Here is an 11,061-nt window from a genome sequence, read left to right as displayed (position 1 = left end):
CACGTTCTGAAAAAGGGCTGTCGACGGGCTCCCCTCCAGGTGCGGACCATGCCCAACTTGCGAAATCTGACAGAAGCGCCAGCTCTGGCTGGCCTCTTCTGCTGCAAAAGTGACTGTATTTTCCATCACTGGCCCCCGTTGTGAGGCAGCCTGTAAAGAATGCCGAGGCTGACCTCTGTTGCTGAGCGGCACGAACCAGGTCGGGCGGTTATTGCAGGCAGCAGGAGGTAGGGAGAGCTGGATTCCACTTGTGACTCTTCCACCCCCTGAGAGGCTGAGCCCCCAAAGCTGCTGCTGAAGTGGACAGGCGGAGCAGGTGCCTAGCTCCCCTGAGAATTAGACCCTTACTCTGTCTATCCCCGGTAATGTAGAGCTAATAAGCCTCGCACTGTGCCCGGCAGGGAGGGAATTAACTCACAAATGACTGGAAATCACTTTGGCCGTGTAAAGAACTTCCTACGAAGTGGTGTTAAGTAGTGGCAAGATGCTTAAAGAATCTTGTAAATGTCTTTAAGTGCCAAAATCCTGGCTGGGTTTCTCAGAGCAGCTACAGGGTGTTAGGTGTTATACGGAACGTCAGTGCAGATGATCACAACGGTCCCTCTTGGCCTTGGAATCTATAAAGGAGCCCAAATCTCCCTGGATTTGCGTGGACTAGGACATTTAAAAGCACCTCTTCACTGGTCCCTGCCTTTCTGAACATCTCCCCAGCTTCCCTTCCTGCAATTTGGGAAAGTCTCCCTCATCTGTGTCTGACCATGTTGTTGCCACTGGAACAGGAAGGCAACTTACTAAATGAGCAATGCTTTATACCAAACAATGTCCTCAATGCAATGCTTTATAGCAGTGGGATTCCCTGCGAGATCTTTTCATGCCTGTCCTCCATAGACAATGGGATTTTACTTGCTGTAAGGAGAGGCAGGAATTAGATGGTCACATCTTCATCTCTGGAGTGTTCCTGAGAGCATAAAACTGGAACAAGGAGAAGGTGACTTTCCTAGCATGCAGCACAACTCCCCCCCCCTGCCCTGACCCGGAAGAGGTGAAAGAACAGGCAGAGAGGGGTAATGCTACCCGGAGTCAGGTAACCCTAGCACACCGCACACACGGGTAAGGCATAGCAGAGCCCAAAATGAGCCATCGGTGCTGCTCTTGACCCATGCACACGCTAGGCCATTCTGCCCTGAAATTTACGCACTCATCTTGTGCTGTTTGCCATTGACCACGCGCCAGGGGTGCAAAGGGCACTGGGTAGTGGTGTGCTCAGGCGGGCATGAGGGCACTTCCCTGCTGACCGTGTGAAACGGCCCATGTCCACAGGGCACTGCCAGTCCCCTGGCTTGTGTGTGATTCTTTTTAAAATCCTCCTTGGAGACAGCTTTATTTCCTAGTACCTTTTAAAAACCACAACAGGAAATGGCACTGGGTGAAAGGCAAACACTGCTTGTGTTTGAATAAAAGCTGCCCTGCTGCGGAGTTGTCTGTGAAGTCTTTCATTGGTTGAAAGTCCATCTTCCCTGCCTCACAACAAAGGATGGGGGACTGGGTGGACCCCCAGACGCTGGCTCGGCACATGGGGCTCTCCACCCTTTGAACCCCCAGCATGTACTCCAGGAGGTGAGGGCAGCCTTGCCCCCCGCTGCTCGGGTCTGCCTCGAGCGGGTCCTGTGAGAGGGCGTTTCCCCCTCTGTCCCAGCCCTCCAGCGCTTTCCATTGGGCCCCGGCTCCATGAGCCCCCCCGCCGCCCTCTCCCCACACCCCAAGCCGGCTGCACAACCTGTGGTTGGTCCTCTTCCTAACCGGGGCGAGGGCCCATCTCTACGTGCTCGTGCTCCACACCCTTCACTTCCTCGCCCTCGTGTCCCGCCCTGACCCCAAGTGGCAGGACCTGTTGCCACCTGAGGAGGGCGAGGACCCCTGGTGGGTGGACCAGTCTTTACTCCACCTTGACCCCACGGCCCGCCAGGGACATCAGTTGGCGGCTCCTCCATGGAGCCGTGAGCATGGGCGTGTACCTGGCATGGTTCACATCTCGCCCCAACACCTGCCCCTTTTGCGGCATGAGGGAGACCCTGGCGCACGTTTATCTGGAGTGCGCCAGGCTGCAGCCCCTCTTCTGGCTCCTCCAGAACCTCTGGCTGAGGTTCTGGCTGCACTTCTCCCCGCACCTGTTCATCTACGCACCCCCCGTCCATGGCCCCACAAAGTCGCGGGACTTCCTCGTCAACCTCCTCCTAGCCCTGCCCAAAATGGCCATCTACAAGACCAGGGAGAGGAGGTTGGCCGGGGGGGGGGGGGCACCCTGTGACTGTGGGGCTTAATTCTGTTCCCTCGTGCACTCACGCATCCAGGCAGAGTTCTCTGGGCAGCATCCGCTGACTCCCTTGACGCCTTCCAGGGGCGGTGGGCGCTGTCCGGAGTTCTCTGCTCGGTGTCCCGTTCTGGTTTTCTTCGTTTGACCCTGTGACTCCCACGCCCCTTCCTGTTTTTTCATTAGTTGTCCCCCGTAATTAGTTGTATCCTGGGCTCAGTGACTCCTCCCCTTAGGCTGGGGGAGGGGCCTTTAGCAGTGGGCGGGGCTTACAAACTGTAACAAAGGATCAACTCTCCAGTAGCTATAACTCCATTGAGCTCCGTGGTGCTGGGCTCATTTTTAGACTAGCTGAGACTGGCGCCTGATGTCGTCACTGCTGTTTTATCTCTGTCACTAAAATCAAAGTTGTTGCGGGACTTGTGGCGATTTAAAAACCAAACCCGCTTGTGCCACCCCGGCGGGTTACTGATGTCAGCGGGCCCTTCTCAAAGCGGGGAAGTGCAGACGCTGCACCTCGCCCAAGGGGAGGCTGGGATGGGAGTGTCACAGCAGGTGTCCCGGGCAGCGAAGTGGGAGATCCAAAACTTAGATCTGGATTGCAAATCGATGTGGCCCGATGCATGTGAACATTTATCCAAGCAGGTTACGGGCTGACGGGCAGCCTTGCCGACACAAAGCCGTAGCGGCTGGCCTCGCCCATGCGTCGGCCCAAGGCAGGGGAGAGGTGGCACCTGCTGCAGAGCCGCCATGGCAGGGACCGAGGGGCGGGGGGCGCGGCTGCCCACCCAGGCGAGAATGAGGAGTGCTGGGCAGGACGCTGGGCAGCCGGAGTTCCCGAGGGAGCAGGGCCAGGGGAGTCTCGCCACGGGGAGCAGCGGTTGTGCCCTGGCCTGGGGGGCGAGGGGGCAGGTGGGAGAGGCTGGCAGGGCTGTTCTGTCCCTGCCTGCAGTGACCCTACAATAACAGAGCAGGGCTCCCAGAGACAGGCTGCGCTGGCACCCCCGGGGTGGGGGAGGAGGGGACCTTTCAGTGATGGGATGAGAGCCAACCCTGCAACTCGCAGCGGAGGGGGGAGGGGACCCTACAATAACAGCGGGTAATGGGGGAGGGGACTCTACAATAACAGCGGGCAATGGGGGCAGGGGACCCTACAGTAACAGTGTATCTGGCGCGGGCAGACCTTTCCCTAACACGCCCCCTCCGCCCCCCGCGGCTGCGACCCTACAATAACAATCCCCAGACCAGCAGGGAAGCGGGTGTCGCGAAGCCGCCGCTGCCGTAAAGCGCGGGCGGGGCGCCGCAAAGCGTCCCCGGCGGAGGGGAGGGAGGCGGCGCAGTAAGATGGCGGCTGGGCCCGGAGCCGGTGGCGGGGGAGCGGCCCGGGGAAGCAGGATCCCGACCTGAGCGGGCCCGGGGCTGCCGGGAGTAGGGTCCGTCCGCGTCCCCCGGAGCCGCGGCCTGAGCCGGTCCCGCTCCCGGCTCGGCCGGGACAGGCCCCGCTCCCCCTGTCCTCCCCCTCCCCCCCCCCGCGGGACAGGCCCCGCTCCCCATTTCCTTCCCCTCCCCCCGCCGGGACGGGCCCCGCTCCCCCTTTCCTTCCCCTCCCCCCGCGGGACGGGCCCCGCTCCCCTCCCCCCACCCTTCCTTCGCCCCGCCCCCGACAGGGCCCGGCCCCGCTTGGGTGTGTGGACAGGCCGGGACCCTCCCTCTGGACCTGGATCTAGGCCTCCCTCCCCTCGGGCGGGCTCCTCGCCCTGGACTGTCCATCTTCTGGCTCAGGGGCCCCGGTGCAGGTGCCTTGCACCCCAGGCTGCACCTGCCCAGCTCTGCTCTCCTGGCCCTGCTCCCGCTCCCTCCCCAGGACCTGGTTACTCCGCCTAGCCCTGCAGAGAGGCTGAGCTTGGCTGGATGATCCTCCAGCCTTAACTGTGACCCCCAGCGCGTGTGGGAGAGTCCTGAGCTGTGTTTAGGGGGCAGGGAGCAGGTGTCAGTTCTGGGGTTCACCCAGAATGTCCGTCTCGGGCGCTTTAGCTGGGCCCTCGTTCACAGGCTGGCCTGAGATACCTTTGCTGCCTTTAATCTATAACTAACACAAAAACGTACATGTACTTTTGGGGGTGGGGAGGTTGGGGATTGGGTCAGGGCTATTTTTAGTTGAGTAGTGAGATGCAAGAGGGTGAGATCAGTTATAAATGGCACCTCGTGAGTTTAAACTCTAATTTTTCTCAGTCTCAGCAAATCTACAGAGCCAATTTCCCAGGTGCTAGTGGGCCTGCGTGGCGGATAGAAGAGGGAAAGGTGAGTGCCTCTAAAACTGTCTTGTGTTCAGTCTAATATACCTCAGCCGGGGGCCAGCAACTTTTTTTTTTTTTTTGGGACTGATGAGAAATATTAGGGGTCTGTTGTTATAAGGTGAGTAACTAGATGTGCTTGGGCTAGTAAATTTTTCACTTAGGATTCCTTCTCACCTGCTGGAGACAGTGTTCTCTAGTAGTTAAAGGCAGCAGATTAGGTGTCAGCTCTCCTGGATTCCATTTCTGTGTCTGCCACAGACTCTTTGTAAGAACACAGGGATTGCCGTACTGGCTAGTACAATGTTCTGTTTCCAGCAACACCTGTAACAGATGCTTTTGAGAAAGGTGCAGGAAATGCTTTAATGGACAACGCGGAAGAAACTTTCAATGAACAGGTTACGCCATAACCCCAAGAGTTTGATTTATGCTCTGCAGCAGCAGGTCTTTATAACTATCCTTTTCTTATCCTGTATAATGTAACTGGATGTTCTCATTATCCATGTAAATGTTTAATTCTTTTATAATCCAATTAACTTTTGTCCTCAGTGATTTCTTGTGGCAATGAGTTCCACATGGTGATTGTGCTGTTTGTTTTAGGTTTTAAATGTGTTGCCTTTTATCTGAATTGGATGTCCCTTTCTTGTAATGACTCTAGAAATAGGAAATAGAAACACCTGATCTCTCTGTGCAATTTCTTAGTTTTGTGTGTCTGTCCTGTCTCTTATTTACCTTCCCAAAATTAAGGAGTTGTCAACATTAGAAAACTGTATTGCTTTAAGTATGCCAGTATAGTTAAATAGGTACAACTGTTCCCCAACACCCCAAATGGGCACAGTTATATCCATAAAGGTACTCATATCAATATAACTATTCTTGGATGAGAGAGGAGAATAACTATACCAGTATAAAGGTGGTATATACCAGTAGAACTGCATTTATGCTAGGTCTTTTACCTGTATAACTAGATGAATAAAAAAATCACATCCCTAAGTGACTTAGTTATGCTAGTAAAGCTTACAGGTAAAGATAGATTAGGCCTATGAGTCCCAATCTTTTCATTCTTCTTTAATATGGAGATCTTTCCATGCCTCTGATCCCTATCATCATCTATCTTAGCATTTCCTTTTCCTGGTCAGAAATGAGCACAGGAATCCAGGTGAAGGTGTCCTATTGACTTCTGTAATGGCTTTAAAATATTTGCTATCCTGTTCTCTACATCAGAACACTCTAGGTTTTTTTGACAGTATTGTACATTGAAGTGTCTAAAAATGATACCCAAGTCTCTTTCCTGAGTGACTAGTTAATTAAGGTCTGGTCTGCACTTGACAGTTTAACCAAAATAAATACTGGTCAGAGGGGTGAATTTTTATTTACTGAAATAACTGCAGCCACATGAGCTCTTTTGCAGGTATTAAAGTGATGTATGCTGGTATTGATGTTCCTGTATGAAAAGGGGAATAACTATACTGAGGCTATAGCTATACTACCGAGCCTATGTCGACATAGCCCCCTAGTGTAGACATGGTGTACAATGACCAAAGGAGGAGTTCTGCTGGTGTAGGAACACCACCTCCCCAAATGACATTAGCTGGGCCGACAGAAGCACTCTTCTGTTGGCATAGCTTTCCCTACACTGGGGGTTTTGTCAGTATAGCTATGTTGCCAGGGTATAAGTTCTGTTTGTTTGTTTTTTTTTCCAAACCCGTGCCTGACATAGTTTTGCTGATAGATGTAGACCCGGTGTTATACTGTTATAACTGTGCTCTCGCTAGGGAGTTGAACTGCTTTGACTGTACAGGTGCAGCTAAAGGGGTTCAACTCTTGTGTGTAGACAACCCATAAAGTGTGTATGAGTAACTCAAGGATTGTTCTTTCCAATGGTACGCTACTTCGTGTCTGACACTGAATTTCATCAGCCGTCCTGCTGCCCAGTTGTGTGGCGTCACACAAATCACTTCTCTTCTCCTGTCAAATGGGTCAATATCCTCTCCAAATAGGGTTGGGGTGAACGTGAACATGACGGATTCTGAGTATCTCTGACAGATGGTGGAGGGGGCTCTCTCTCACACTTTGGCAATGCTTGTGAAGCTTGTGTCAAAGTCGAATTGAGTGCCTCGGCTATGGCATGTAAAGTAGCAATATCCATTGACAAGGCTGTTCCATTGTGCTTCAGAACTAGCATATTGTGCAGTAATTTAAAGGGGTCCAATTTGTGGTGGCTTTATGAGATGCTTTATCTCTCAAAGGAAAACTTTCATTTAATGGGTTAGCTTCCATCTTCCGCCCCTAAGGTTTTTAAGGAAAAGGGTAGCCAAGAGCTAATTTGTGTGCCTCCAAAAGAGGGGACATTAAAATGTGTATAAATATATTATTCAGGACACTGCAAAGTTTAAAAAAAAAAAAGTCATACAGGTATTTTCATTAATTGAGATGCACTTAATTTGAAAATCTGCTTCTTTGGTGTGATCTTTGGGATCTCTGTTAGCCTCATAGCTTCCCTGGTATAGAAAGGGCCTTTCTAAAAACTTGCTGATGGTTGATACAGTGGTTCTGCTCCGCTGATAATAGCAGCATTGGCCGCCTAACGCAGGCAGGCTGATGGTGTTTCTAACACTGTCTTGATTAGACCTGCTCGGAGCATGCTTATATGATACGCTGTTAAAAATGCTGGCAGCCTGTCTATGGTAGGACCTGGTCCAAGAGGACATCTGGGCCTGTGCAGGTCTCTGCAGCATCATGCCTTAAGGCTGCCAGTGTTGCTAATATTTGGAGGTCTTTAGAAAATGTCCCTGATGTAAGTGGGATATTGATAGTGAGTGGTAATTACTGCTGACTAATCAGCACAGGATTGTCATAACCTTTGCTTAATAGAGAGCGCATTTAGCTAGTGCCACTACGGTAAGTGGTGTTTACCTAGGTTTTCAATGAGAGAGACTTTCTATTGATCCTCTGGTTCGTTAATGTAGAAAATGCCAAACACATACATGTTTGGGAGGGGTGGGAGAAATGAAATTATTTGCATCGTGGTAGCACGTAGGGTCCCCAGTCGTAGATCAGGTCCCCATTGTGCTAGGCACCGGACAAACCTGTCAAAAAGATGGTTCCTGCCTTGAAGAGCTGATAAGCTTAAGTAATGTGTATTACTGACGTATCTAATCAGTACAATGACTTATTTCCAGTCTCCTCAGGCTTTTTATAAAGTCTTGTCACTTAACTGAGATCAGACTCTATGGCGAAGGCTCAATTAAGAAAAGTCTCCTGTAGTTGAGAATCAAAGTCCCCTGGAGTTCATTGAATCGCTTCCTTTTGTATGTGTCAGAGGCAGCATTTGTCCAGTGGAAAAGGCCCCAAACTGCTAGTCAGAGGACTTTGTTTCTGCTCCCAGCTCTGCCACTGACTTGATCTGACCTTGGGCAAGTTATTTCCCCACTCTGTCTCTCTGGTTCCCCATCTTATAGATGGGTGTAATGGATGGAAGGTGCTATGGAAGTACTGTGTTCTTAAAACTAAAAGGATTTTCTAAGCATCTAACTTGCTGTCTCCAGTGGATGCTGTTTACTTTAGTTTCTCTGCCTAACCAGAGAAGTATTAAGTCTGCTCAGCTTCACTGTCAGGTTCTCATGCACTAGCAGGGTGTAAATTCCCATCACTGTAAGGCAAGGCTTAAGACCAATCAAAATATTTTCATTGAAATTAAAATAAAATCCTGTAAATATCAGTTGACATCCCCATTCCTGAATTGTTTTTCTAATCCTGTGTGGTGATGGTGTTCTGAGAGTGGATCTGGGAGGACTTGAGAAAGAGAATGAACAGCAGCTATCTGGCTGGCATGTCCTTCGCCGCTGTGCTGACTGTCTTAGGAGCTATGCCCTAGAAAGGAGCAGTGGTGGAGGGAGCAACTATGGCAGAGAAGCAGTGAGCTGGCCAGGGTTTTTTCGGCCCTGTGTTTTTCATCACGTTATTGGGCTTTGCATGTTGCACACATCTGAAATGTAACGGAGTGCTCAAACAGTAGATCATGTCGTTTGGAAGGTTGGAGGCAGGGCTATCTGCAGGTATGTGCTGTGAGTCGGAGTCCTGTCCTTTTTGACACACTCCTAAAATGGCATGTTGGGATGAAAGGGTTATCGATCTGTGTAAAATTTTCATCAAGTTACATTTTGGGCCTAACCCACCTGACAGCCTCCCTCATGCTTAAAGGAGAACTTTCTTGTCATGGAGTCAATGTGTTAGTCAAGTTGCCATACTCCAGTACTTAGGAGAAAATCCTGCTTAAATATTGGAGCCTCAAGTGAACAAGGTGGTGCAAGAATACAAGAGATCCAGTGTATGCAGGGTTGTGTTCATAGCAGGGATCTATGTACAAAGACCTGTGGGGCTTTCAGTGTCTGGTAAAGCAGACTGAAATCACCATGACCCTAAAGGTAGGAACTTTTTAGTAGACTCCTGAAATGCCTGACATTATTCACATTGCTGCCCCATCTGCATACCCATTGTGCCTGTGCTGCGTTGTCCAAATGTGGATGCTATACTGTGTGTTCATTAGTGTGTTTATCGCTACATCTCCATTATAATAATGGATTGTTCCGTAACTAAGGCGCTATAAATATCAATTCTGCACCCTTAAAATGGGCCCGTCTGCAGTATTTTAATCATGTTATTGGGCTTTGTGTTGTGTACAAATGAAGTGTAATTGAGTGCTTGACAATCGATTGTCATTTGCAAGGTGGGGGCAGAGGCTAATTGGCTATCTATTGATGAACACGACTGGATTGTAGACTTCAGAAGAGTGCAAGTGTGTCTGCTATAAAACAACAGAACATACACCAAAAACCAATATCTTTTTATTGTCCGCTCTTCCCAGAAGACAGATTCCCAGCTCTAAGTGCCTGGCATCCTGTTGTCTTATAAATTTTAAAACTATTCGGGAGATGTTGTTCATAGCAGTATTGGGGATTTTGCCACGCAATTTCCATTCTAGTTAATGGAGCTTTTGGCTTACGCCCCCACACTGCTTAAATCCCAACCATCATGTTTCAGAGACGTGATCTCGAAGTGCTTATGCTCAGCTCATCTATGTGAAATAGGCATCATCCCTGTTTGACACCTGGGGAAATCAAGGCACAGAGTGGGGAGGTGATTGCAACAGAGCTGGGAATAGAATCCATTGCTCAACTCCCATTCTGATGCCGTAACCATAAGACTAACTTTCCTCTCCACTATCCATTTATTAGCATCCGTTAACATGGAAACCCCTCATTTGGTGGGCATAGCAGTATTCCGTCTGCATGGGGTAAGTTGGGGGGCTATATTCACTCCCCCTTGTAGACATCCTTGGGTGGAAGGCGTTAGAGGGCGAATATTATTTCACTGAGGGAGTGGAGTGTCTAAAAGAGCTCCCCATGTGCTGCCACATCCCGTGCATTGTTGCCTGCCTGTGTACTTACTGTTCCTTCAGCATCAGAAATCTGCATGGGGCTCACCTGGCCAGAGGCTGTCCTAAAGCTGTTGGTGTTTAGGGGAACAAGGAGTGTTGCGGTAACAACTTCCAGCACATGGTGGTTTGACCCTTGGCCTCCTTGCATTGTGAGGTTTGCTGGCGTTGAAAATAGCGATCTAGGTATTGTGCTGGGTTGTGCCCTGGCATTGCTGCCTGGTAGTGGAATCCAGTGTGTTGCAATATCTGGGATATCAGAGCCATGGCCTGCTGTGGAGACACCCTCTTCATACTGAGTTGAAGAGATGCTATCTTCTATAATTAAAATCTCAGTGGTTCAGGTTTAATAGAGGATCCTATTACACAGGGACCAGGAGTGTAAGCTCTTGTGAACAGGAGTTGCATCTTTCTGTGTGTTTGTAGGATACCAACTCGGATTTGATGCTCTGGGCGCTACTGCAATGCAAATACTCAGCAAAGCTACAGAGAGCATGTTTAGCCCTTGGCAGGTCCAGGAGTGAGCCGGTGCTTTGCCTTAATGCCAATTCCCCCGTCTCATTTCTGGTCTAGCCGTGTAAGTTGTGGGATCCCAAGCTGGTAGAAGTGGGTGTGTGGAATCAGACCTTGGGTTGCTTTCCTTTCTGTTTCCACTAATAGAGAAAGAGATTTGGGGTCCCTGCTTGCTCTGCTTGTGCTCCTGCATGGCAAGCTGATTTCAGGAGTTGCATTGGTGGGTTTCCTAGTGTCCAGTTGATACTCACTGGAAGGATTGTGCTATGTTGCAGGGATTTAGAAGGCTTTGTGGACTGGTATGGAGGGACATCTTCAAGTGTCTGATGAGGGCAGTGGGGACTCCAGCCCTTGGGCATATTTGAAAATTAGTGTGATTATCTCCTCCAGATGTTTAGAATACGAAGTTTTGAGTAGCCTAACTTTTTGGTTCCCTCCACTCTCTAAAACTGGGTTGTCCAACCCACCAGAGTCCGGCTCACCAAAGGCTGCTGTCTGGCCCACCA

The 11,061-nt window shown here is 50.2% G+C and overlaps 1 protein-coding gene across 6 annotated transcripts in view; it reads left to right on the top strand.

Moving 5' to 3' along the window:
• The first annotated feature begins 3,600 nt into the window (after positions 1-3,600).
• The window catches only part of DCAF8 (DDB1 and CUL4 associated factor 8), a 43,890-nt gene continuing 36,429 nt past the window's right edge, over positions 3,601-11,061 (top strand). For 3 of the 6 annotated variants that reach the window (XM_067569662.1, XM_067569658.1, XM_067569655.1), the window contains exons 1-2: positions 3,628-3,744; positions 4,544-4,612. Coding sequence is in view for 1 of the 6 variants with exons in the window: in XM_067569654.1 (XP_067425755.1) it covers positions 4,481-4,612 (132 nt within the window). In the remaining 5 variants the exon portion in view is untranslated. Of the gene's footprint in view, positions 3,745-4,036; positions 4,613-11,061 lie in introns of those variants that run through there. The other 3 variants (XM_067569656.1, XM_067569654.1, XM_067569659.1) reach the window with 3 other exon arrangements.

Source organism: Emydura macquarii, unplaced genomic scaffold, assembly GCF_026122565.2.
Source record: "Emydura macquarii macquarii isolate MOO-44397 ecotype Brisbane River unplaced genomic scaffold, CSIRO-AGI_Emac_v2 contig_2924, whole genome shotgun sequence".
Taxonomy (NCBI): Eukaryota; Metazoa; Chordata; order Testudines; family Chelidae; genus Emydura; species Emydura macquarii.
This window is presented reverse-complemented; position numbering and strand designations above follow the sequence as displayed.